The sequence below is a fragment of the Penicillium pulvis genome (assembly GCF_028828015.1).
Source record: "Penicillium pulvis strain IBT 33274 chromosome Unknown contig_5_segment0_segment0, whole genome shotgun sequence".
Classification (NCBI taxonomy): domain Eukaryota; kingdom Fungi; phylum Ascomycota; class Eurotiomycetes; order Eurotiales; family Aspergillaceae; genus Penicillium; species Penicillium pulvis.
In genome coordinates this window covers 3,535,191-3,559,767 of record NW_026643078.1, presented here as the reverse complement: position 1 = coordinate 3,559,767, position 24,577 = coordinate 3,535,191, and the positions used below count along the sequence as shown (strand labels likewise).

Below are 24,577 nucleotides of genomic sequence, written 5' to 3'. Positions count from 1 at the left end.
AAGATTCTATCTGCAGTTCCGATAGATCACGTTGATTGAGGCTCTAAGCTAGCCCAAGTCGAGGAGCTGAAGTGCCCCGATGCTGGCCCGCGGTTGATAGAGATGAGAGCTTCGCCAAATCGTTACTGGCCAACTGTTCTTATCATCGTTCCAATCGTCGGTACTGCCGTTGCGACCGTGATTTTTTGTCTTCGTCTATACGCTCGGTACATTACTGTTCATAAATTGCGAGTCGAGGACACACTAATGGGGATGTGGGTGTTATATACTTAGGGCGTCGCAATATATACCATATATTGTGAGTGCCGTTCCCTGAGACAACGGACTTGGTTAATTGATGCCATTCAGCGGCCATATATGGTATTGGCATTGGAAAACCTATCTGGGTTTTACCGCGTGACGAGCGACGGCGGATTGCCTTGGTAAATCCATGCAACCTTGGAACCCTTGAAGTCACATATGTATGAAAGCATGCTGATTCCAAATAGGCAGATTGGGTTCTGCAAAAGTGTTGGCCGCCTGCCCAGGTTTTTATCAAAGTGTCAATTGTGCTATTTCTCCGAAGGCTCCTGGATTGCCTGGAGTATTTCAGGCAGCTTGCAATAGCCATGATTGTACTTGTGATTATATGGGGAACGACGGCAATCATCGGAAATACCTTTCAATGCTGGCCAGTTCAATATTATTGGATCAAACATATGTCTGGCCACTGTATGAAGGGCCAGGATACATTTTTCTTCGTTATTGGAACCTTGTCGGTGTTAGGCAATGTCCTTGTTCTCTGTCTTCCGTTACCGATCGTCTGGAAGCTGCATACTCTAATGCGATAGAAGATCGAAATCACATTATTATTTTCGATCCGATGCTTGTAAGACTGCTTATTCTTTTCGGTGGTCATCTGTTTGCTAATAGTTTCTGCTTCTCAGAGTCTGCGTCTTCAGCATCTTTCGTCTAGTCGCCCTCAGACATTTCCAGACCGAAGACTTGACAGGCTGGTTCACATATTATCCGACAAAGTCAATTGTTCACTCACATGATCCATCAATAGCTGACAGCGCCATGACCCTGATCTGGACAATCTTGGAACTTGACAATGCGATCATTTGTGGCTCATTACTACTTATGAAACCTTTGTTTCAATTATGGATGGGGAACGCACGGAGCAAAATCAGTCGAGTTAGCAGGGCTCAGTCTAAGTCTACCGAGGTTACTATGGTTGAAGAGTCCCATCATGGCTCAGGACCGAGTCAAACAGGTGTTCGGAGTCCATCCCTGTTCGTAGAAGACCAAGTGCAGGGCGCAGATCAGCTGGACGTTTGAAATTACCAAGTCGCATCCCAGACTTGAGAATTACCCGCTTGAAATGGTGTAACGGCTTTCGGCTCTAACCCTTACTACGATAAACACCTGCATTTGAGCCTTGTTTCACGATGTGGAGGTAGATTAATACCACCTATCAAAGACAGGCAAGTCTTTAGACCTGTCTCAAGATAAGACTCCCGTTCTTTCTCATCTTAGCTCAATGTTAGATGACCAGATTTGTAGGGTCGAAGTGGGTCAAAATACAAAACAAGGTTGTGGTCCGAACAACGCCATCGCCAATTTATCCGGAACTAGCGTGTCACACTATGTCTCCGTTCTTCTGCCAAGGGCGCCTAGTGCCAAGAATTGGCGCCATAATTGAGAGGCTTGAAAGATGTCACGCCTCGAAGTTTCGAAATAATTTGATTGTTTCTGGTGATATGGTCCCATGTGGAGCTTTCACGGCTTGGAGTCCTTGGTTCGGCTTTTCTTCGACACGGATGTAGTAAAGGCATCTTTCTACGGGCGCTAACTTGATATAACGCAGGATGCTCGCAGGAGAAAGCGTTTGGCAATCGGCTCCGCTATTAACTGATTCTGGATTAGCCACCCTGTTCCAGGCGGTCTCGTTCAACTTGAGGCGTCCTGAGCATGGGCAATCAACCCTTTCTTCGGGGATCAATAGATATAAATACAGCGGGACAATGTCCGCTTTTCAAACGACTCATACAAATTAAATCACCAAAAAACCTGTCAATCTCAAAGCTGCAATTTTTCTGAACGATGATGCACGTCATCAGGCCGCTCTTCCTGGCTAGTTTGGTTGCTGGTCACGGCCATATCACGAACATTGTCATTAATGGAGTTTCATACGAGGGATGGGATATTGACACATTTCCTTATGAATCCGACCCTCCGACCGTGGTAGCGTGGGGTACACCAAACACTGGAAATGGCTTCATCTCCCCTGGTAAGTCGAGACGATGTCGAATGCTTCCCCAACAACCTCGCTGCAACCATTTGAAAAAACCTGCTGACACCCCACCAGATGCATACGGCACATCTGATATCATCTGCCATGAGAACGCCACAAATGCCAAGGGCTATGCAACGATCGCAGCTGGAGACAAGGTCAATCTCCAGTGGACCGCCTGGCCTGACTCTCACCACGGACCAGTCATCACCTATCTCGCCAATTGCGGAGACTCGTGTGAGACTGTTGACAAAACAACCCTCGAATTCTTCAAGATCAGTGGAGTGGGTCTGGTCAGCGACACGGATGTTCCTGGTACCTGGGGTGATGACCAGTTGATCGCCAACAACAACAGCTGGCTGGTTGAGATCCCGCCAACCATTGAAGCCGGCTACTATGTGCTGAGAAATGAGATCATTGCGCTTCACAGTGCGGAGGAGTCCGATGGTGCCCAAAATTACCCCCAATGTTTCAACTTGCACGTTACCGGTTCTGGAACGGAAAACCCAACCGGTGTTCTGGGAACGAAGTTGTATAGCTCCACCGATGCCGGGATTCTGGTCAACATTTACTCATCTCTGTCCACCTATGATGTTCCAGGGCCTACTCTCTACAGTGGTGCTGTCTCGGTCACGCAGGCTACTTCCGTCATCACTTCAACTGGCACTGCCACGACAGCGTCAGGCGATAGTGCTCAGACTACAAGCTCGACTGCTGCTGCTGCTACTGTTGCTGTTGCCACAAGCGCATCCACTTCCACAAGTACAAGCACACCCATCGCTGTGCCAACCACGGTCTCCTCCAGCACCGAGGTATCGGAATTCCAGACAGCGACTGCTATCCAACAGGAATCCACTAGCTCGAGCCCAGCGCTTACCACTGCTCCCGCTAGCACCATCACTACAGCGCCTAGCAGTGCTAGCGACGCAGCTGCTGGTGGCTCAGTACAATCCTTATACGGTCAGTGTGGAGGTATAAACTGGACGGGTGCTACTGCATGCACCACCCAGGCTGTCTGCAGTTCGATGAATCCTTATTATTACCAGTGTGTCGCAAGTGCTGCCTAAATTGGGATAAATAGGGGTGTGCAACATTGAAAGGAAATTATGTTCTGGTCATTCAACTCAAGTAGCGCTGGTCGTCTTGAAAATTCAAGGGGTATCCCCGACGTTTTGACTTTCCTATCACTATACCTGAAATCGTTGATTAAACGGCGTCGCCCTGTACTGATCATCCCAAGAGTGCGACTATGATTGTGGCTCTTTTCTATCTGACGAATTGTGAGGACTTGTGGGTGTAAGCGGAAAACAGGGCTATTTCCAAAGCAGTTTAGCGTTTTCTTCGGAGTTCAAAATATTGCTGACGCGGATTTAAGAGCATTCTCCCTCCATATGTCCTGTGCAAAATGGACTCTCACGATTTGAGCCTTCCTCTGGGATATACAATCCACCACGGTTACCCCTCGGTTCCACAATACCGACATCTTCGATTATCGTCAGGGCTCTCTCCCAAAACTTCATCCCAAGCAGCGGCAGTCTCCACCGGGAGCTGGTACGGGTGTTATGTCACCTTCGATGGTGTCAACGGAGACCCACAGCCGATCGGAATGGGACGAGTGATTGGAGATGGTGGTTGGTATTTCCATATCGCGGATATGGCCGTACATCCTGAACACCAGAAAAAAGGCCTTGGGGATGTGATTCTGAAAACTTTACTTCGGGAGATTAGAAACCGGGCACCTACCGATGGCAAGCCTTACGTTTCATTGCTGGCCGATGAGGCTGGCCGAAGACTCTATCTCAAAAATGGATTTGTGGAATCGGCCCCCGAGGAAATGGGAATGGTTCTCGAATCATAAGTGACGAGAGCCTGTGCACGGGTGTTCATTGGTTTTCTACGCGTGGAGTCTTCAACTTGGGAATGAATTACAAGATATGCTTTTCATTAGGGGTGTTGATAAGGTAAACCACAGAGGATCCATAGCCAAATCCAAGTCTCTATCAGGGAAGCCAAAAAGACGGTCCCATTTGAACATATCATTCGGCCCTTAAAGTTGTCTCCGAATCGCTTCTTGATAGCGGTGCAGACTCCTCTACTGGAATAATGACAATGCGTGCCTTCAGAGCGGCTCGGTCACGGGCCCTTGGATCAGACTGTTCGAAGCCCTCCAGGTGCAGGTCCATGTCCTTCATATCCTCCAGCAGCTCATTTGGCAGATCGACACGAATCAAGAGTCCGCGAGGCTGGAAGAAGTTCTCGTTCCAGAACGAAATATGGTGAGCCAGACGCTCACCCTGTTCCCCTTCCATCGCAGAAATCAAATTGCGCTTCTCCTTTCGTCTTCGGATGTGACGTGCGACGAGGACTGCCGGGATAGCACCGAAGAAGCCGACCATCAAGCCGCCTATCGCGAGCGTTCCCAGACCCTTGCCGATGACGGTGGTCCACTGTTGTCGGGAGAGTTTTGCTTCATCACGGATGACTTGAGTGAATTGACTCCATTGCTTTTCTGAGATTCGGTGTTGCGACAATTCTTCCGGGTAATCAAATCCGGAGGAGCAGGTAGCGCTCCGTGAAGGGACTTGCAGGCCTCGTGTTAATGTAGAAGCAACGGCGAAGCCTGGTTCATCGGCTTGTTCGGGAAGAAGCAAATACTCCTTGGACTCGGAATGCATTGAATCATCGAATCCTTCCAAAGAGTTGTATGGTGGAAGACCATGAGCTTGATCTCGGCCCTGGCTTGACATCATTGAGGCACTTGGAGAGTGTATTGGTTGCACCGATGCTACTAGTAGCATTACCCGTTCGTGATGAAGGAGCGTAGAGTTTCTGTTTGTTGACTGGTTGTTGACTGATGATCTGAACATCTACCACCGGACATCTATACCTTATATACCTAGCTGGGAATAGGTTTGCCTGGAGGCTATCCAGGCTTCCATACTCGTCAAAATCTGACGGTGGCTGCTTGGATTCGCATAGAGCATGACCCGGGTGTCGTGGCAGTGTTGCCTAAGAGTCATCTTTGCTCACATTTGCGCATCTCAGTATTAAAGGTTCTATTCTAGACCCGGGTCAGCAGCGAGACGGGTGCTCAGGTTACAAAGACGACCTGCCTTAGTCGGGGCTCATTGACTCCTTAGCGCAGCCACGTTTGAGAGCCTGAGGTTGATTGGTATGAGACACGGTGCCTTGACCATCAGGATGAACTAAGTTGACTAATCGACCAATGGAATGTCACGAGAACTGACTCATGTGGCTTCATGAGTCAGAAGGGACCGTGCACCGGAGATAAACAACTCGCAAACACAGAAGCCTGATCAATCAGGAACAACCATGACGACTCGTTATCGTGTTGAATGTAAGAACCTTTCTGCTCTTGGCTGTGACTCTGCTGACCCGTGTAGATGCGCTTAAGGTATGAATTGTTCCATAGGTGGCTAGTTTGGTACTGACTCCGCAGACCCATCGTCGGGATCAACTGGTACGTGGCCCCTCTTTCGTCGATCTGTGATGACACTTCACTAACAGATACTTGTAGATAGAATGGATTAAAGTACGTCATGATGTATGTAGAGACATACAAATAGTACTAATCGTTCATAGGGCCTACTGGCTGTCCCCTTTGTGTTGCACTCCCAGCCCAATGTCGATTACCAGGAACACAGGGAGGGGCTGAAGACAGTCGCTGCCGACACCTATCAGCGCTATGCAGAGATTATGCGCGATGTCGAAAACTTGATCACCGATCACAGTGAGTGATCATTTAGGCAGCCTAATATTTTTTTTCCTGTGGCTGATTTATCGCAGTTCAACATCACGAACAGGGCGCCCTCGGCAAGTCCAAGCTGAAGCTACTGGTACCCTCGGTCGGAAATTTCTTTACTAGATTACACATTGAAGATGCCTTCAAGTATCAAGATGATCGACGATTCATCAGTCGGCGGAGATTTGTGGCGCCCTCGTTCAACGATATCCGGCTTATCTTGAACTCGGCCCAGTTATTGGGCTTGGTTCGCTCCAGCGAGGTTGAATTGGTCACTTTTGACGGAGATGTAACTCTCTACGATGACGGTGCCTGTTTGACTCCAGACAATCCGGTAATCCCTCGGATCCTTCGCCTCCTAGAACAGGGGCGCAAGGTCGGCATTGTGACAGCCGCAGGGTATGAAGAAGCCCCCAAGTATTACGGTCGCTTGTACGGCCTCTTGGATGCCGTGCACGCTTCCACCACCTTAACCCCGACCCAGAAACAAGGAATTATTGTAATGGGCGGCGAAAGCAACTTCCTATTCCGTTTCGACCAGGACTCCGAGGTTCGTCTCACCTATGTGCCTCGTGAGGAATGGTTGCTCGATGATATGCGGGCATGGGCGGAGAATGACATCAAAGAGCTTCTTGATCTTGCCGAGTCCGCACTTCGAGATTGTGCTGCGAACCTGAATCTCCCCGCTGGCGTCTTGCGCAAGGATCGTGCTGTGGGCGTCTATCCGGTGAATGGGGTTCGAATCAACCGAGAACAGTTGGAAGAGACTGTCCTTGTGGTTCAGAACACCGTGGAGAGGTCTACTGTTGGTTCGCGGCTGCCTTTCTGCGCCTTCAACGGTATTTTCCCTCCCCCGTTACCCAAATGAACTATTACTAACTCGGCCTAGGTGGCAATGATGTGTTCGTCGATATCGGTGATAAGTCGTGGGGTGTGCGTATTTGTCAACAGTACTTTGGCGGAATTGACCCTTCGAAGACCCTGCATATCGGTGATCAATTCTTGTCTGCTGGTGCGAATGATTTCAAGGTATGTACCTGTCATTGATTCATCAGAACCAACAAACTCACAAAAGATCACACCTTAGGCTCGCTTGGCGTCAACGACCGCTTGGATTGCAAGTCCTGCCGAAACGGTGGACCTTTTGGACGAGCTGGAAACTGCGGTGAACCCTTCGTGATTGTCATTTAATGCATACTACGTAGCAGATGTCACCGGTTATGCATCATGATCTTAATACGGAATTTGATTTTCTTTTTTTCCTTCTACTATTTTAATCATACTTTGATCTTACCAAATTCGATAGTAAATCCGTCAATGGCTGGCTCGAAGTCAAAAGAAAAAAAGAATTGACTTGGCTTTCTATTGGTGTAATGCTATGTTACAGGTCTTGTCTGTAAGGTTGTCGAGACAATTGAAGCCAGCGTTCCGAAATAGACACGCGAGAAGGTAAAGGCATAAGGCAGGACTATCACTCTCTAGTCTGAGTGACCCAGTTCATCAAGTCTGGGCGGTTTTGGCGTAGCATCATACAAACGTGAAGGGAGACGTCCACCGTTATCGCCAAAGTCGATTGCCAGGTATGTAGACACCATGTCTAGGCGGACAGTCTCGATCATAAGGAGATACCCCGACGTATCTGAGGTGACCGACAAGATCCTTTCACAAGCATTTAAGGGCTCATGTTCGGAGACGTAGAATAGTCTCTTCATGGGGAGTTGGGGATGGAAGGGATGGATTGGGGATCTGGAAAGGGTTGAGGCGTTAACATCTGGTACTGAAAAGGGGCGGAAAGTGGGACTCTTCGGGTGGTAGAAAGCCGATGGGGAATTAATGATAGAAGAATGGGTTGGACTTGGTGTAAATGTTCATTGGAAGGGGAAAACATTTTCCATGGTTACGTACTCTCGTAGCAAGACCAGGTCTCCTGGGAGCGGGAAGCAGCTCGGCCAGACAGGACGTTGACGACATCCTGCAGCTCCAGCCAGAATTCAGTCTTAGGGCGGCGACGAGCCCAGTCGGTCTCAGTCTCCTCTAATCCATCAGCTCCGCCCATTGGCGAGAACAGAACCTGGGAGCCCTTAACACCGATGACAGCGGCTGACAACGGATCCGCAGCAATAGCGTCGCGGCTCTTGCCTGCGTATGACTCGATATGTTGCATACACTTGATGGACATTCGCAGTGCACGAACACGGTCCATGGGAGATGGCTTGCCACCCTGCTGGAAATGGCCTGGAACAGCAGCGCGTGACTCGAAGCGACCCTTGGCCTCCTCCTTGAACATGTCAGCGACGAATTGGGTAGTGTAAGTGCTCGATGCGCATTCATTCCGAAGAATAATCTTGCCAGCACGGTTGGCGCCCTTGTCGCGAATGAAGTTGTCCCGCAGGAAGTCAATATCGCGTGAGAGCATCTTGATATCAATACCCTCCTCAGGGATGTAAACGGCCACTGCACCGACCGCTAGACCAGCAGTGGTCGCGATGTAACCAGACTTGCCTCCCTGGGTCTCAATGACGAAGACTCGCCGGCGAGATGACGAAGCGGACTGCCGAATGGCGTCACAGAAATCGATAAGAGTGTTCAGGCAGGTGTCGCTACCAAGGGAATACTCGGTACCAGGGACGTTATTGGAGATGGTAGCTGGCAACACGATGAGAGGAATCTTGAATGCATCGTATTTGTCACGAGCCTGGCGCAGTTGGCTGACCGCTGTGAAAGCCTCGAAACCACCAACCACAAAAACGGCATCGAACTTGTACAGCTCGAAGCACTTGGCGGTGCCTTCCATGTCCTCCGACGGAAGGCTACGGTTGGTTCCGATATCTGAACCTCCTTCGTTAACCCAGCTGTCAGACTCGAGCCATTTGACCTCCCGAACAGAGCTGATAGGTTTGTCGGCGTGATGACGGACGAGGCCGGGGAAACCGTTGTGAATCGCAAGCGGGGTGTGTCCCCGCGTCAGGCAGTAAGCCACGGCTCCTCGTGTAGCTTGGTTCATACCACCGGCGGGAGCACCGACGTGAATGATCGCAATGCGCATCCTCTATAAATGGGTTAATATAATGAACTCATAAGTCATTTAAACGTCAAAGGCGTACCTTGTTCTCGGGAAGAGACATCTTGGGGTGGTCTGGAGTTGATGTGTTCAAGTATGCATGGTAATATTCTTTGAATTCGGCGTCACGCTCATTCATGGCGGCATCGAAATCCTTCGCGTGTATTTTAGCTGTGACATCCTTAGTAGCTTGAACCGCATCCATCAGGGGAGTGCGCATAATTTTGTTCTCGCGGATGGTGATGACGGGTACGGGGGACTGGGGAGACATCTCCAAAACAGCCCGAACGGCCTCGACACCTTGCAGGGTTGAAAGCCAACGGTCATAGGCACATGCTGCACCACCTCGCTGAGTGTGGCCCAAAACTGTGGTTCGAGTATCCAAGCCCAGTCTTTCGGTCAAAATATCCTTGATTGTTGAGCTCGCAATCTTGTTGAGATGACGATCCTGCGCACCCTCGGCAACAATCACAATCGTGCGACGCTTGCCTCGCTCCTTGCGGTTCTGTAGTTTTATAAATGAGAATTTTGTAACAAGACCTTCATGCAGAGAAATAATATTAGAACATACCTTGGTAATGACAGCACACATTTCGTCTTCCCATCCATCCTTGGGGGGTTCTCGGGAATGAACAGCCAGTCTGCACCGGTGCTGATGGCGGACATCAGGGCAAGCCATCCACAGTGACGACCCATCACCTCAATCACGAATCCTCGCTGGTGAGAGAAAGCGGTATCAAAGACATCGTCGACTGCATCACAGATACGCGTCAAGGACGAGTAGCAGCCAATGGTGGCGTCAGTGCCGGACATGTCGTTGTCAATGGAGCCGACCAGACCGACAATGTTGAGAACCGTGTAAGGCGCGATCTGCTCCTGGGTCAATTCACCCGCTGCGACGAGGTCTGACAGCAAACCGGACCATTCCGCACGGAAAACGTCGGCACCCGTCAAGCTACCATCACCACCGCAGACCACCAGCGCGTCAATGCCGCGCAGAATCATGTTCTTCGCGGCCCGCAAGCGACCAGCACGCTCTCGGAAGGCCATGCATCGCGCGGAGCCGATCAAGGTACCACCGCGGGACAGCCAGCCACGAACATCCTCCCAGTGCAACTGACGGATCATGTTGCCACCGTTGACCAGACCCTCGTATCCTTCGAAAACAGCGTAGGCCTCGCAATCGCAGTGGATGGCCATGCGGACCACGGCCCGCACGGCGCCGTTCATACCGGGGGCATCACCTCCGGAGGTGAGTACACCGATGCGGCGCTTCTTGGGCGGTTGGACGGGGATTTTGGCGGGTTCCATGGCGAAGTGGGAATAGGTCGACCTGAGGAGGTCGAACACAAGACCAATGGAAAGATAATTGAAGGGTTAAATGAAAAGATGGATTCAATCGTAGAAGGGAGAAAATTATTGACTGATACGCGCCGGCAAAGATCAATTAATGCAGTGGAGGGGTTGCGCCCAAATCCGGTGAGACAAAGCAGAAGTGGGGGAATGTCGTCACTGACACGGATGATATCAACGAGTAACGTTAAACCGGCTAGTGTAGAAATCGTTTCGGCTGGAACATTGCAAAACAAGGAAGATAGGAGAAACGGGAAAGATTAGAGATGAGCGAGCATTCGCTTCTACTCTGATTTTCAATCAAGTTTATGGCTTTCAACGCTTTGATATTTGACGCGACTGCGACATGCAAATCGTGCAATCGTCGCGGCAGAAAATGCATGATTCGTAGGTCACCAATTCACCGCCTGTAGCTCTGTTTTGGGCTTAGTGCGGGGCACGGGCTCTGGTGGCTTATCACGTGTCTCTGTCCTACCTGGGATGTCAGGGCTTCACTCTAGGGCAGGTTCTTAACAGGTGATGGCATTTCTAATGCAAGGGCTATTGCCCCATTCCAATGTTCTCATATATGAGAACAATCATACAAGAAAAACAAAAAAAAGATGGACTCGCGGGGAATCGAACCCCGGACCACTCCCATGCTAAGGGAGTATTATACCACTAAACCACAAGCCCATGTTATGAAATAAGGCGCATCTTTTTGCAATATAACCTTATAGCTAATTCTATTAGTGTCTCTTATCTCAAAGAGGGATCATTAACCCATAGCCAGAAGGGTTCGAGGTTTATATCTAGGCGATTCTTTATAACCTTGGGGGAAGTCATTAGTTTACCCAAGCTGAGTTCTTAATTCACAGGTTCGTTTCGCATCTGAATGGCTTCTGACTTAGTAACTGTCTGCAATCTCGGTTTTTCCACACAATGTCGACGCCTTGCGATCACAAATATATATACATAGCAGTGGCATCAGTTATCCAGCAACTTCTTAGGTGCTAATGACAACACTCAAATAAGGATAGTCCTCCCTTACCTAAGCCAACTTGGAGATAGATGCAAAGGAACCATCCAGGGCCGTTAAAATAATCCACATATTCCTCAAAAGTCCACCGAGCTAGCTGAACTGGCGTGGACCTGGGATCTGCAGGTGGAGTCTGATTGTAGTGCTCAAAACATAGCGCCCGCCAAGTCTACCCTGAAATAGTAAGTCAAGGGGCCTTGTGGGGATAATGACCGGACCCCAGATCGTATCTACGGAATTTGAAGTTGTACTCAACAATTCAGGAAATCTTTTGACCGGAATAGGGGAGCACAGACCCCGAACGTTGATCACCTCGTGTCTACGGCCCCTGCACATGAAGATAAGCCCCGACGGTCATTAATCACCCCCACAATTCGGGACTGCAAGGTGGAGCGGCCCCTGTAGTTCCAGTCCGGGCCATGTGCTCGTTTGCCGCTCGTGATTTAGACTCCTATAGCGCCGACCACACTCAGCCACGCCGCCTAGCGTTCCAAGGTTTACCTTTTTGTTACTTGGCCGCCTGACTTCCTTTTTCTTTGAAGTTCTCCCTTTCAACTTTTCTAACCTATATTTCTCGGTCCCTACCCCCCTTTTTGTTTCGATTCTCGACAATATCTAAGATTGATTGCGTGACGTCGACAAATCGCATCGAGAACGGACCCACTAAAGAAGGGATCGTTGCCTAGCGCCCGTGAGCACGCACAGGCACGACACAATTAACGTGGAATCTCTCACCTCCCTTGAACTATATGTGTGTTGTTCTATATAGCTATTAGAAACTCACTCGGCCGTGTCGACTGCAAATTGCCCGCAATGGGTGCCCCAGCTCTTCTCGCGCGTATCTCAAAGCTACTGGTACTCTCTTACGTTCTTGACTGGGTGTTTATTATGTGCGCAGAATGTTCCGAATGCCCCCAAGTAACTCAAGGCGTTTCCATCTAACAAAGAATCCAGCGCCGTGGCATTGTTTGGCTATGCGTTTTATAAACAAACGCCAAACCAGCACCCCTTCTCGTTATCGGATCCAGGCATTTCATATCCCTACACAGAGCACGAGACCGTTACAACCTCGACCCTTATCCTCGTCTCAGTTCTTGCCCCTGCTGCCATAGTCCTCATTGGCGCCCTGGCAATTGTCCCCGGAACCGCTGCTCAAGCTGACACCAAACCATCCAAGTCTCAAACTCTGCGTCGCAAACTATGGGAGTGGAATGTCGGATGGATGGGACTGGGCGTAGCACTGGCTGGTGTATGGATGTCTACTCAGGGACTTAAAGTTCTGATCGGAAAACCGCGCCCTGATTTGCTAGCGCGTTGCAATCCAAACCTTGACGATATTGCGACCTATGCGGTTGGTGGACTTGGCGAGAAGTTATCAGGTGCCGCTACGCTGGTTTCATACAAAATTTGTCAAGACCAGTCTTCCCTCGTGGCAATTGACGGGTTTTCAAGCTTTCCGAGTGGTCATTCATCTTGTATGTTGCGACTTCAAACCCACAAGTGGAGTACGATCACTGATGTTCTATTATCTCAGTTTCTTTCTCCGGACTCGGCTATCTAACATTGTGGCTGTGCGCCAAATTCTCTGTTGGATTTCCCTACTTTCCATCCTATCCCGTCAAAGGAGTTGACTATAAAGAAGAAAACTCAGTTCGCACGCGCGGCGCGGCACCGCCTGTTCCGCTGATGGTCATCACTTTCGTCCCTACCGCCACTGCATTTTTCATCGCCGCATCTCGGTGGTTCAACTACCGACATCATGGATTCGACATTATATTTGGATCTCTCATGGGTATGGCTTTTGCCTGGATCGGTTTCAACATGTATCATCTCCCCATTCGGCAAGGGGCAGGCTGGGCTTGGGGACCGCGAGCTCGTCGGAGAGCGTTCATTCGTGGTATTGGCTTTCCAAGCTCCCTTGGCATCGATAGCTGGGCGTATAAACGCAGCGACTCCACCAATGAACAGTCCGAGAGAGACGTCGAAAATGGCAACTGCAACATCAATGGTCACGGCCACAGCGACATCAATGGCCATTCCAATGGTCATACTAACGAAAATGAGTCCTTGCCCATGCAGGCATGGCTTATGAGATCCCCCGTGTCCCCCTTGTCCGAAAGGCCTCAAGTGGTATGAGATGGTGTGAGATATTGATCAGGTGTAAATCCTTTTTGACAAAAATGCCGAGGGCTGCCATTAGCTTGCATATACTAACGAGATGTATGGTTGGTATATAACCTGACTTTCCTTGTACCTCGTTGATTTCATCTTGAAAATAATATTGTTATAGATCACGCATATTTCTGCCAAGCTTGTTAAATCCCGATTTCATTTCCACGGGCCCTACCAGACTACAGTGAAAACGGGTCAAAGTTACACCCAGACCAACTTCCCGACATCAAATTCCGTGTCTTTGGATTTCCGAGGTAGAGGATATCCCCGTTGGTTATTCAAAACCTTGATTTTCCTCTCTTTGAACTCCATTGTATAGTGTTTTCAGAGTAATAAGATTGTTTCCTGGACCATTTCCAGCGTTTGACTGCCGGATATCATTTCTCTTCCTTCCGTATTTCTCTCCATAGCATATGTCATAAAACTCTATGCTCTATGCTTCGCCTCTCCTTCCTCCCTTCCTACAAGTGTAAATGGCCGAATACCCAAACTTTAACATCTTGTTATTTCTCCGGCAAGATATTCGCAGGCAAAACCCCAAGGTTTATATATACATATTGTGGATTTGAGGTGCGCCAGAGAGATGGTGCCTGATGCGCTACAACGACGATAGATCTGGATCTTTTTGGCTATGAATTTATTATCTCTGTGGATTTATTGTACTTGGGCCCGTACCCAGATTGAATCGGAATTGTGAGCCGCATTATGTTCATCAATTACCAAATCTCGATCTTAGGAAGTCCTGAATTTTTCGATGCACAATTTCTCTCACTTCTGATTGGATATTAGGCCAGTGTACAGCCAGAAGCCGTCACAGTGGTATTCCGAATTTCGTATCGGCATTGATGGAGGAGGAACAGCCGCCCGTTTAGACAAGGTTGTTTCTCGATTTGTCTAGCTTTCTCAGGCCCCGAGACAGAAGAGTGTTCAAAGACTTCATGACTGCCGAGCACAAGAAGTACTATCTCGAAGCTGTTCGTTTGTTTCTGAAGGAAAGTAAGATATGTACTGTAATATTGTAAGCGCCCAATGTCGCCTGCTATGATGTGTTTGGACGAAGTGGGGACTTATAATGAGGTGAATTGCTGGCTTATTTCGAGATGGAGATCTGACAGAACATTAAATGATGCCTGTCATGATATCGGGGAGCTCTTGAGCAACAAGCGGATGGTCTGGAACATCATGACTAGCAAAAGAAGAGGAGCAATAGTGTGGGTCAAATCTACAGTATCAGGATAATTGTTGTTCAAATGATCTGACCCTTCATGCCTTCTCACTTCACTGGGCTGGACTACACTTCGCACCAGATGAAGTCTCAGCAGTTTTGGAATTGACTCTCATTTTTTCTTAATCTCGGCATTCGGGCTCCAAACCCGTAAATCCGTCCGCCGAAGTAGTGGGATTAATAATGCTCTATAACCAACATTGTGTTTCTTAGTCTTGTCCTAGATTTTGCGCCGGTATCTGTACAATCTAGCAATATTACCATAGTCTGCTAGGATAGCTCATTGGCACGGACATTAACTGGGTCAATATGAGCTGGCGAACTTGGCCCGGGGTTAAGCGGGGTTGGGCGATTACGTAGCTTCTGAAGAACGTGTAATCCCAGTTAACTTCCGAGGTATTTCCTGGCATCGTTCGCTTCTTTATGTTCAATATCAATTCTCAATTGATCTTTCCTTGGAATATTCTCACCCTCGAACAGTATCCACCCGCTCGCCAAGTTAGCTGAAGTCGAATTTGCAGTATGGCTTCGTATCTGGTCACCGGTGCATCTCGTGGTCTTGGCTTGGCATTGGTCTCCCGATTGGCTACCTTACCAGCAACAGAAGTGGGAAAGATAATTGCCACTGCACGCTCCGATAATTCGCATAAGCTAAAGGAGATTGTGAACGCTTCGCCAGGTCGAGTTGAATGGGTCAGATTAGATGTTACCGACCAGAAAAGTGCACTGGAAGCTGCCAGTGAGGTGGAAGGCAAGCTGCATGGCAGAGGACTTGACTATCTTATCAACAATGCCGGTCTGATGGATTACTCGCCGACCGGGGTGGAGGGAATGTGAGCAAATGGTACTATAAGCTATTGGACAATGGCTGACCGAACAACATAGGGACAATCTCAATGAAATCTTCCATACGAACGTGACTTCTGTGCATACCGTGACACAGGCATTCTTGCCTCTTTTACGCCAAGGGGGCAAGAAGACGATAGTAAACATGTGAGTCTGATGTTTCATTTGCCGGCAATATCAAAGACTAATATTAGCAGATCGAGTACTGTTGGAACTTTTGCCAAAGCGGGAGATTTTCGCGTTGCACCTACACCTGCCTATAAGGTGTCCAAGGCTGCACTGAACATGTTAACTGTCCAATATGCCCAGCAGTATGAGATAGAAGGCTTCACTGTCCTAGCTGTCAGCCCCGGTGTAAGTTGTAAAATGATTCCTTTAGTGATGCATGTTCAAGTCCGACTAACTTAGATAAGTGGTTGCGCACCGATCTCGGCTCATCTCGGGCGGATTTGCCCGTTGAAGTGGGTGCTGAAAAAGTCGTGGATATCGTGCAAAAGAGCAGTCCATCTCAAAACGGGAAGCTAATTAACATACATGTTCCGGGCTGGGAGAATGCGCCAGGACCCAACCAGTATCCTGGTGGAGAGGCCGCATGGTAGGTAACTTGAGACTAGGTCCACGGATGTACTATAGACTACGGATTATCGACCTTGAGACGAACAGTTGCTTATGAAAAATCTTATCAAAATTCCCTAAAATAAAGATAAAGTCTCGATACACCGGTTGATTACTGCCGTTGCGGATAAAGAAATGACTAAACCGTCATTTATCTAAAGCCGGATTAGAAAGATCGTAAATAGTTTAGGTGAGACTTACGTTGCGTCGCACGAGTGGCTGCCCTCCTGCTTAGGATCTTTGCATCCGTTAGGGCAGGCCTTGGGATGACCAACGATGCCAGGGTTCTTGCAATGGAAGAGGACATTCTCCAAGGGCTGATCTGCAACATCGGTTCCGTTGATAACGTCTTTCAGATCCGCCTCGGTGAAGCCTACAGAATTAGTAAAAGGCGAATACTACGAATCGGGAATGGCTTACCTTTGTCCTTGATCAGAACATCGGAGCAGTAATCGAAACTAGGAACGCACGTCTTGTCAGCCAGGCCAGTGGAGACCAAGGCAAAGACAGCGAGAATAACAGACGAGAATTTCATCTTGAATTAGGCAAAAGAGTCTACAGGGCCAACGGAAGCAATCCAGCGGGAAGAGTAGCTTTATAGCAAGAGTCCAGAATATGGAAAAAACAAGTCGTGCATTCCTATAGTCGCTAAAGCTTGCCTCGCACGTTCCTGGTGGAATGCAAACCGGTATGTGGTTACGACATAGTGCATACCGCACCATGGCTTTAAAACCTCAAAATAGCCAAAAAAATTTAGAAGTTGCTATTTTCAACAGAGAAGTGAAAGATAATATCACGCATGTGAGCATAAAAGAGCACATTAGAGATGAGGTTATATGCATGTTGTGTTAGGTCAGCAGTACCCCTGTCATCCCCTCTTTCCTGTAAACGTTCTTTTGAGCCCCTTTCCAATTCAGATTTGATAATGTTCGATCTCGCAAAAACCCAGACTAATTCCAAAAGTCCGCCCACACCACCACCACCAGAGATTCTGGGCTTGAAAATTTCCGACCATGTCTTAAAACTCAGAACAACCCCTCCGAGCCGCTTCTTCCAAGCACCGCACTCACCTGTGGACGTACATGATGCACCCACTGGATCATACTTCTGCTACGGCACTTTGACCGACCCCTGCATGGTTCGTGAGATTCTGGAACTGGAAACCGAGCCCAAGCTACGCCCGGCACGCATATCGGGCTATGAGTGTAAGTTATGGGGGCAATACCCCGCACTAGTGGAAGCTCCAGACTCTGCTGTGGTGGGCACAGTCTATAATGTCGGAACTATTGAAGACGGGGTGAAGCTTGCGATATACGAAACAAACAACTACCGCGCTAGTCCTTGTCGCATTCACTATACCGATGGAAAGGAGCCTACCGACGGACTCGGGTATACATTTATATTCCAAGGGAATAAGGAGGATTTGAGCGAAGGAGTTTTTGACCTGAGGATCTGGTTGAAAAGAATGGGACGACTGGGAGCACACAATGTATCTGCTGGACCTGCCTAATCAGGTTCAAGGGCGAAAAGTCCGTTATCATGATAAGATAGCGAACCCCGCACGACTTATATTCTCGCGACTATTGTTTTGCATTACTTTTGGGTTGTACTCACAACTTCACTATGGAGCCTAATAAAGATCTCGGTAAGTCTCCAGGTCCTGTGCTCAACCCAATTCTCGTCCGACGTACTGATATAACATAGTTGCAAAACTGGTGATGGCCGATCCAGGCTTACCCCGACCGAACCCAACCCAATCTTACTGGCAACAAGTCCCTCATGAATTAGCGAATGCCCAGTCCTCAAGCCTTCCTACCGAACGGGACTTCGCTATCATTGGGTCTGGTATCACCGGACTTGCCGTCGCCAAGTCTCTGCTAGAGCAACACCCAGCAGCAACAGTAACCGTCTTAGAAGCTCGAACCCTCTGCTCCGGCGCGACGGGGCGCAATGGAGGCCAGATGGCCGCCAACGTGGGTGAAGAATACATGCACCTTGCCGAGACCCATGGACCAGAGATGGCGGGAAAGATTGTATCATTTACCTTTCAAAATCTGCAGAGGATGCAAGAATTGATCAAGGAATATGGTGCCGTGGACGCGAGCGAAATGCAGCAACTTCAGAAGCTGCGATCCTTCTTGACTGAAGACACTTTTCGAAATTTCAAGTTGAGCATCGCGCGTTTGGAATCAGATCACCCTTCCTGGAAAGGCCTGTACACAATTCTTGACAAGGAAACTCTAATAAAGGTTCGTTGTCACAGCATTACACTAATATAGATTGATCTGACGTTCCCTTAGAAGTATGGAATCCACGGGGCTGAAGGAGGAGCATTGCTTCCAGCTGGGACCGTATGGCCCTATCGCCTAGTGACGAAAGTGTTCGCAGCTTTGATGAAGAAGTACCCAAATCGATTTACCATCGAGACGACTACGCCCGTCCAGGCAGTTCAGCACGAATCCAACTTCGTCACACCAGTAACATCCGTGTTTCCGTATATCGTCCGGACCCCTCGTGGCCCCCTCCGAGCCGGAAATGTAATTTATTGCACCAATGGCTATACGGGGCATCTCATCCCCAAGCTACGCGGCCGTGTTCACCCCTTTAAAGGCACAATGACGGTCCAAGACCCTGGAAACGCAATGCCAAATCAAGGAAAATCTTTCTCGTGGGGGTTCCACTACCCAGTCACATACGATCCTGCAACCAAAGAGTCCGGCCATGGGTTGTACTATCTGGGACAGAGTGCGAAGACCGGTTATTTCTATCTCGGAGGCGAGAATGCTCGGATAGAGCACGTTGTCTCAGCTGATGATGGTTTTGTGGATAAAAATTCTGTAACCCATCTGCAGTCCGTCCTCCCAAAGTTCTTTGGCAAAAGCGGCATGCCACCCTGGAAGGTTGTTAGCTCTTGGAGCGGGATCATGGGATTTTCATCTGATGGGCTGCCTCTGGTTGGACAACTCCCAACATCACTGACCGGTCGCAATGGCGAGGGAGAGTGGATTGCGGCCGCTTTCAATGGTTATGGAATGGCTAATTGTTTGATGAGTGGCGAGGCACTGGTGTCTCTGATACTTGGAAATGGCACTGGTGACTGGCTTCCAGACGCGTATGGACTCAGTGAGAAGCGATTGCGAGAGATTCTTACGGCACCTGAGTCGGTTAAGGCTTTGACCTCCAAGTTATGAGTAGTTAATTCATGTACAGGCATTGAGTTCCTTGCCTGGCAGTTGCTATGATAATTTGTGGCCGCTCCATACAATAAAACAGATGTATCCCTATTCGAGTTTCACTGCAGGAGCCTTGCCAGTCTAAGTTACTAGAAGCCTTTGATTTAGCTACTGATCTGATTTAAGTCAAGTTTTATGCAAGGGTATCTATTTCCTTTCCGGCGCCTTTTCAATGCTTTAAACACCAGAGAGAAAAAAATTTCTTGGGTGGCGCCCCACCCGTGATGATGCGCGCCCACCTTCTTTTTATACTTCCTCTGCCCCATAAAACTTTCGATGAGAAAGTATCAAAAGCAAAAAAGATGGACTCGCGGGGAATCGAACCCCGGACCACTCCCATGCTAAGGGAGTATTATACCACTAAACCACAAGCCCATTTGATATTGTGAGTGGGACCAAAGGTGGTTCAGGACGGCTGGTGGGTGGGTTCGGCCCGCTCAAACTCGGCTTCCGAGCCGGGTCAGTGCTTGCGTTCGGCATTGGCAAATTCCAGCATCGAGGGGCGTTTGTTAGGACTGCCGATGGAAGAGGATGGATTCCAGGTACGGGTCTCAGTACGGTGAGACTGCAGTTCGTGGATACCACGCCCAACGCCATCAATACTGCGCACAAGATAAGTGGAGAGAGAAAGCTCATGGCGGGAGAGGACCACCTTCATCTTCTTGTGAGTCTCAGGGCTACTTCCAGATAATAGCAATTCACCTAGATGAGGATAAATTGCGTCCCATGTCTTGGAAGTATCGTCGAAATTGTTCTTTGGCAACGATCGCTCATGGGACGAGATACTGGAGACCACATCTAACAGTAAGATGTGGGTGACGGCAGCCTCGACCTCAGCCCTCAATGCAAGGTGACCTGGAGACTTGACGTCGGAGAAAGTAGGGAAGTTGAGGCTCACATCGTAATGTGTGCTAAATGGTGGCGCAGATAGGTTTGTTCGAATTTTGACACTGAAGAAAGTATCAGGCGTAGAGAGGTTACCTCGAAGCACTGACTCAATTGGCATGAGGATCTTTTGAACGAGGGCCTCAAGTGGGGTTGCCGAGGATGATGAAGGGGGCGGCGGCCCGTTTGTAAATGTTTTGGTAGTCAAATCAGGGATGTCCAAACCAGAAGATCTTAGGACACCATAGATATCGCGAACGAATGACTCTAGTTGGCGGAGTTGCGCTAGATGCTGGAAATAAGCTAGGGCGGGACGAAGCAGGTGGTATTCCGGTGTAGTCCGCTTTTTTGAAGTCAATGGCGGCGGCATTTGCGTGCGACGGCGCAGATTTTGGCGATGAGCAAAGGCGAGCAGGATGCGCATCGAATGTGCTAAGCCGTCCGCAAAAATTTTATCGGTCGCCGTAGGATCCTCGTCTGCATCAAGAGTCTCATCATCGGCATCCACCAAATCCAATAGGATTTCGAGATCCTCAGAAGCGGGGACTTGAATGAGATTCTGACGAGTCGTCACACCGGAGCTTGCCATAGATCGGGCTTCTCGAACCAATTCGTGGAACAATTCTTCCTCAAAGACGGAGTCCCGCGCCTGGAGGATGCGATGCTCAATGGAGTCGGCATCATTGGAAGTAGAAGGGCATGGTCTTGTGCTGCTGGAGATGTGAGAGCCTTGCTTCACACGCACCCGCACAAAGCGAGCTCCGGAAGGAATCAGTCCTTTGTCGAGGACCAAGCTTCCATCCTCAGATCGACGTAAGGAAGCAAGGCCACGGTCGCGAAACACCGGTGTAGCTTCAATGAAGCCATACTGTACCCCGAGTGCCTGCCTCTCGCGTGGCAACCTGCAGACCTTCCAACCTTTGTCCTTAACCGCCAATACTTCATTCCAGTACCGAGTTTCCGATGCGACTTCCGTCTCCAGTCGTGCAGCCGCCTTCAACAGCTTGCTGGATGCCGAGTTGAAGTTCTGAATTCTCCAACCCCTGGAAACAGAAGAGATATCTCTCTTTACTGATTCGGATTTTGGAGGGGGGTTGACTACATCCGCATTCAAAGAACCGAGGGGCGCGATCTGTTTCAAGTACGGCGACATGGAGGTTTCGGCTTGGCGCGGGGCATTTTTCGATAGGAGGAGGGAGATGAAATCGAGGGCGAACATGGCTTCCATGTGAGATGCTCTAAATTGCCTGAATTAGCTTCAATTCGGCCCAGTGATCTATAAGGTCCACCAACACTGCGAACTGAGTGATATCGGCGCGCTTCTTGTAAAGTTGTTCGAGGCGCTCTGTGGTGTCGACATCGCCATCCCCTTGATCGCCGTCTTCTGAATCCTGTGTATTATCGCGATCCTTCTCTTCGGCAATCTTGGTTCGGAGGATCTCTTCGTTGACATCTCGAAATGAACCCCAGTGGCTGTTAATTTGAGAGATTTCGACAGGTAGGGTGTCAGGGTGGTCCTGCTTCTCCAGGATGGGACGAAGGGGGAGAGTGAATGAGTCGGACATGATGTAGTGAGTGCCACCCCACTGCACTCAGATACGACAATGAGATGGTTGAAGAACTGGGAGTGGGGACGTGAGCTACGGCTACAATCGACACTTTATCTCCGGGGAAGGACATCACGTGATATACGCAAGCCATGGTGGTTGGATTCCATCTTGGAATCGAAGTTGTAAGAAGTTGTAAACCCATTTCAAAGATGTCATCTATATGCCTAAGTAAATTTTGGTAAAGAATTTCTCATATCGATAGGCCAAGGGCTACCGTTTTTGTTAAATAGCTCCAGTTATGTTCCATTCACATGTGCATTATATACTTTATAAAACCACATCTGAATCTCAATCCGAATTCTGTCGAGTCTTGACAAAATCCACCAGATCGAAGAAGCTCTTCTTGTAATGTCGCTTCTGGGTGGTTCTATTCACCACCTGCATGCCAAACTGCTGAGAATAGTCCCCAAATTCCCAATTGTCAGCAAAACTCCAAGCCAAGGCACCAATGACTTCAACCCCGTCTTCATAGACCGATTTCAACACCTCGGACATAAAGGAGAGGTAATATTGGCTGCGAGGAGAATCAAACAGCTGATCTGGTAGGTCTTTGGTGGCCTCGCCGTACACAGGGAAACCGAATTCAGATACGATGATGGGGTGTTTCCATTTATTGTAAATATCGAAAAGGAACTCTCGGAGACTGGAACAGTTAGCGCAAAAGACTAGAGCTGGTGGAGTGCAACATACTAGGTAGGTGTGATGTACACATAGGACTCTGACCGGTATCCGATGTTCCATCCGTAGATGTTTGTGGTTTCTTGGTTAACACAATATGGAAACAGCCAATTGGAGCTAGAGGGATTGGAAGCACACGCATCAATTCCTTCACCGGCAGGAGATACCACTGTAGCAGTGTAAGCGTCAATGCCGAAGAAGTCGGCTGTCTTTTTTATATACGTCAGCTCCGTGTCATTGAGTCGCCTGGCGCCTGGGAGAGTCTTCAACACGGAATCCGGATATTGTTTCCCAAGGAAGATAGGATCAGCGAAGAATCCAAGTTGCATTTCCTGGAATCGATTGGCGGCTTGAACATGGCTGGCATTTTTTGGATCCTTGGGCACGCCGAAGTTATCATTGAATTTCAGACCCATTTTTCCGGTGCCTTTAAGTTCATCGTGGTAAAAGTGATAGACTTGGGAGTGGGCGTGGACAACATTGTCAACACCCTGGAAATTAAACGCATAGAGGAGTGGCTCGTTGAAGGTGACCCAGATTGGGACTCGGTCCGCAAAATGGGTTAGAAGGACCCTGCCATAATTCACGAAACTATGATCATCAGCAACGTTGCCAAAGTGTAAAGGTTGTTGACTTACGCATCGACAAAAGTTTCATTTTGATAGCCAGCATTGTTATACCCGATGTCCGGGTGTCTCGCTATGAGAGGTCAATAACGAAATTAGGAAGGCATCAGGAGGCTAGGGAGAACATACTTATGTTGTCGCTGGCGACAAACATCAATGGACTGTCAAAGTGAAGCATTGTCACAACGGGCTGCATGCCCGCATCGAGAACAGTCTTGATCACATCATTGTAATGATCAATGGCTTGCTGATTGACAGGGGTGCCGGGCAAGACAAAGGGCAAAATCCGTGTCCATGGAATGGTGAAACTATAGTATTCCACGCCCATGGCCGCCATTCTTTGGATGTCCTGCTTGTACAGGAAATAGTTTTCATTGGTGACGTAATCTCTTGGCTTATCGCCCGTGATGAGCTTCTCGAGTAGAGAAGGAGAGCGGCCATCGAGAGCGATTGCACCCTCAATTTGGGCAGCACTGCCAGCCACGCCAAAAACAAAATCGTCTGGAAAATCATAGCAATCGGTGGGGCCAAAGTAGTCAGCTGGTGGAAGGACAAGTTCGCTGGTTGGTATTGGGGTTGGGTGAACTGTAGTAGAAAGAAGACCCGTTGTGGTCTGCAAGTCATTAGCCAGTGCGCACTTATGATTGACCCCTGTTTTGACGAACATAATTCTGGAGATCAGCTTGTAACCACATTGATGACCAAGCTGCTTGCCCATAGGGATCGAAGGTATCGGTAGCACTGATCTCGGTCTGCCCAGGAAGCCAACTTCCCCAAGTTGACGTGGAAAAGCTTGTCTTAAGCAATTTGGCTGCTTTTGAATAGGCAGGAGCGAAGGTTCTCGTAGTTGTTGGTGAGGGGATTGATGTTGCATATCTCTCAAAATTTAGCGAGAAATGAGTTGAAGAGCAAATAGAGCCTACCTGATCGTCTCTTTGAGGGTGTATGAGAAGGGCTGAAAATGGAAACTTGGCGAAGCAAGCGTGCCAGTGCATTGAGGCCGAGCAGAGTTACCAGTCTTGGTGATATACACTTCTTGTGCCTCCGCCGCTACTGCGAGGGCAGCGACCCAGATGGTGAGGGATAGCATGTCTGCTCAATCAATGATATTCCTGAGAAGTGGCTAGAAGGAAGACAGCGGGCAGGATCGTTAAGTACTCAGGAACCCGATCTATGTCCACTACGCAATTCGGATAATTATCGGTAGAAGTGTGATA

The 24,577-nt window shown here is 48.9% G+C and overlaps 13 protein-coding genes across 13 annotated transcripts; 8 read left to right on the top strand and 5 right to left on the bottom strand.

The window, feature by feature from the left end:
* Window positions 1–350: 350 nt before the first annotated feature.
* Window positions 351–1,320, top strand: N7503_007903 (uncharacterized protein; the record flags this gene model as incomplete). Its single annotated transcript, XM_057067450.1, has 4 exons — window positions 351–461; window positions 489–800; window positions 831–868; window positions 927–1,320. Coding segments are annotated over 4 exons (855 nt in total), but the record flags the coding sequence as incomplete, so codon positions are not given.
* A 765-nt stretch (window positions 1,321–2,085) lies between these two features.
* N7503_007902 (putative endo-1,4-beta-glucanase) lies at window positions 2,086–3,342 on the top strand (the record flags this gene model as incomplete). The annotated part of the gene is made up of 2 exons (XM_057067449.1): window positions 2,086–2,272; window positions 2,351–3,342. 2 exons carry the CDS (start codon window positions 2,086–2,088, stop codon window positions 3,340–3,342), a joined length of 1,179 nt encoding a protein of 392 aa, XP_056921130.1.
* A 338-nt stretch (window positions 3,343–3,680) lies between these two features.
* N7503_007901 (GNAT family N-acetyltransferase) lies at window positions 3,681–4,133 on the top strand (the record flags this gene model as incomplete). The annotated part of the gene is made up of 1 exon (XM_057067448.1): window positions 3,681–4,133. One exon carries the CDS (start codon window positions 3,681–3,683, stop codon window positions 4,131–4,133), a length of 453 nt encoding a protein of 150 aa, XP_056921129.1.
* A 178-nt stretch (window positions 4,134–4,311) lies between these two features.
* On the bottom strand, window positions 4,312–5,025 carry N7503_007900 (uncharacterized protein; the record flags this gene model as incomplete). Its single annotated transcript, XM_057067447.1, has 1 exon — window positions 4,312–5,025. One exon carries the CDS (start codon window positions 5,023–5,025, stop codon window positions 4,312–4,314), a length of 714 nt encoding a protein of 237 aa, XP_056921128.1.
* Window positions 5,026–5,608: 583 nt separating this feature from the next.
* On the top strand, window positions 5,609–7,218 carry isn1 (IMP 5'-nucleotidase ISN1; the record flags this gene model as incomplete). The annotated part of the gene is made up of 8 exons (XM_057067446.1): window positions 5,609–5,633; window positions 5,680–5,690; window positions 5,736–5,756; window positions 5,814–5,828; window positions 5,879–6,026; window positions 6,083–6,877; window positions 6,928–7,067; window positions 7,126–7,218. 8 exons carry the CDS (start codon window positions 5,609–5,611, stop codon window positions 7,216–7,218), a joined length of 1,248 nt encoding a protein of 415 aa, XP_056921127.1.
* Window positions 7,219–7,721: 503 nt separating this feature from the next.
* On the bottom strand, window positions 7,722–10,410 carry N7503_007898 (ATP-dependent 6-phosphofructokinase; the record flags this gene model as incomplete). The annotated part of the gene is made up of 4 exons (XM_057067445.1): window positions 7,722–7,784; window positions 7,944–9,087; window positions 9,143–9,639; window positions 9,690–10,410. The coding sequence occupies 4 exons, from the start codon at window positions 10,408–10,410 to the stop codon at window positions 7,747–7,749; spliced, it is 2,400 nt and encodes a 799-aa protein (XP_056921126.1). The 3' UTR covers window positions 7,722–7,746.
* A 1,822-nt stretch (window positions 10,411–12,232) lies between these two features.
* On the top strand, window positions 12,233–13,600 carry N7503_007897 (uncharacterized protein; the record flags this gene model as incomplete). Its single annotated transcript, XM_057067444.1, has 3 exons — window positions 12,233–12,360; window positions 12,425–12,945; window positions 13,005–13,600. Coding segments are annotated over 3 exons (1,245 nt in total), but the record flags the coding sequence as incomplete, so codon positions are not given.
* A 1,789-nt stretch (window positions 13,601–15,389) lies between these two features.
* N7503_007896 (uncharacterized protein) lies at window positions 15,390–16,312 on the top strand (the record flags this gene model as incomplete). The annotated part of the gene is made up of 4 exons (XM_057067443.1): window positions 15,390–15,700; window positions 15,753–15,860; window positions 15,911–16,067; window positions 16,127–16,312. 4 exons carry the CDS (start codon window positions 15,390–15,392, stop codon window positions 16,310–16,312), a joined length of 762 nt encoding a protein of 253 aa, XP_056921124.1.
* A 153-nt stretch (window positions 16,313–16,465) lies between these two features.
* N7503_007895 (uncharacterized protein) lies at window positions 16,466–16,880 on the bottom strand. Its single transcript, XM_057067442.1, has 3 exons — window positions 16,749–16,880; window positions 16,530–16,701; window positions 16,466–16,483 (listed from the first exon to the last, which is right to left on the bottom strand). The coding sequence occupies exons 1-3, from the start codon at window positions 16,861–16,863 to the stop codon at window positions 16,480–16,482; spliced, it is 291 nt and encodes a 96-aa protein (XP_056921123.1). The 5' UTR covers window positions 16,864–16,880; the 3' UTR covers window positions 16,466–16,479.
* A 373-nt stretch (window positions 16,881–17,253) lies between these two features.
* N7503_007894 (gamma-glutamylcyclotransferase family protein) lies at window positions 17,254–17,838 on the top strand (the record flags this gene model as incomplete). Its single annotated transcript, XM_057067441.1, has 1 exon — window positions 17,254–17,838. The coding sequence occupies one exon, from the start codon at window positions 17,254–17,256 to the stop codon at window positions 17,836–17,838; it is 585 nt and encodes a 194-aa protein (XP_056921122.1).
* Window positions 17,839–17,951: 113 nt separating this feature from the next.
* On the top strand, window positions 17,952–19,519 carry N7503_007893 (NAD(P)/FAD-dependent oxidoreductase; the record flags this gene model as incomplete). The annotated part of the gene is made up of 3 exons (XM_057067440.1): window positions 17,952–17,973; window positions 18,033–18,577; window positions 18,629–19,519. The coding sequence occupies 3 exons, from the start codon at window positions 17,952–17,954 to the stop codon at window positions 19,517–19,519; spliced, it is 1,458 nt and encodes a 485-aa protein (XP_056921121.1).
* A 502-nt stretch (window positions 19,520–20,021) lies between these two features.
* Window positions 20,022–22,011, bottom strand: N7503_007892 (mediator of RNA polymerase II transcription subunit 17; the record flags this gene model as incomplete). Its single annotated transcript, XM_057067439.1, has 2 exons — window positions 20,022–21,684; window positions 21,740–22,011. The coding sequence occupies 2 exons, from the start codon at window positions 22,009–22,011 to the stop codon at window positions 20,022–20,024; spliced, it is 1,935 nt and encodes a 644-aa protein (XP_056921120.1).
* Window positions 22,012–22,344: 333 nt separating this feature from the next.
* Window positions 22,345–24,450, bottom strand: N7503_007891 (glycoside hydrolase family 1 protein; the record flags this gene model as incomplete). The annotated part of the gene is made up of 6 exons (XM_057067438.1): window positions 22,345–22,699; window positions 22,747–23,325; window positions 23,373–23,433; window positions 23,490–23,973; window positions 24,026–24,236; window positions 24,284–24,450. The coding sequence occupies 6 exons, from the start codon at window positions 24,448–24,450 to the stop codon at window positions 22,345–22,347; spliced, it is 1,857 nt and encodes a 618-aa protein (XP_056921119.1).
* Between the last annotated feature and the right edge of the window lie 127 nt (window positions 24,451–24,577).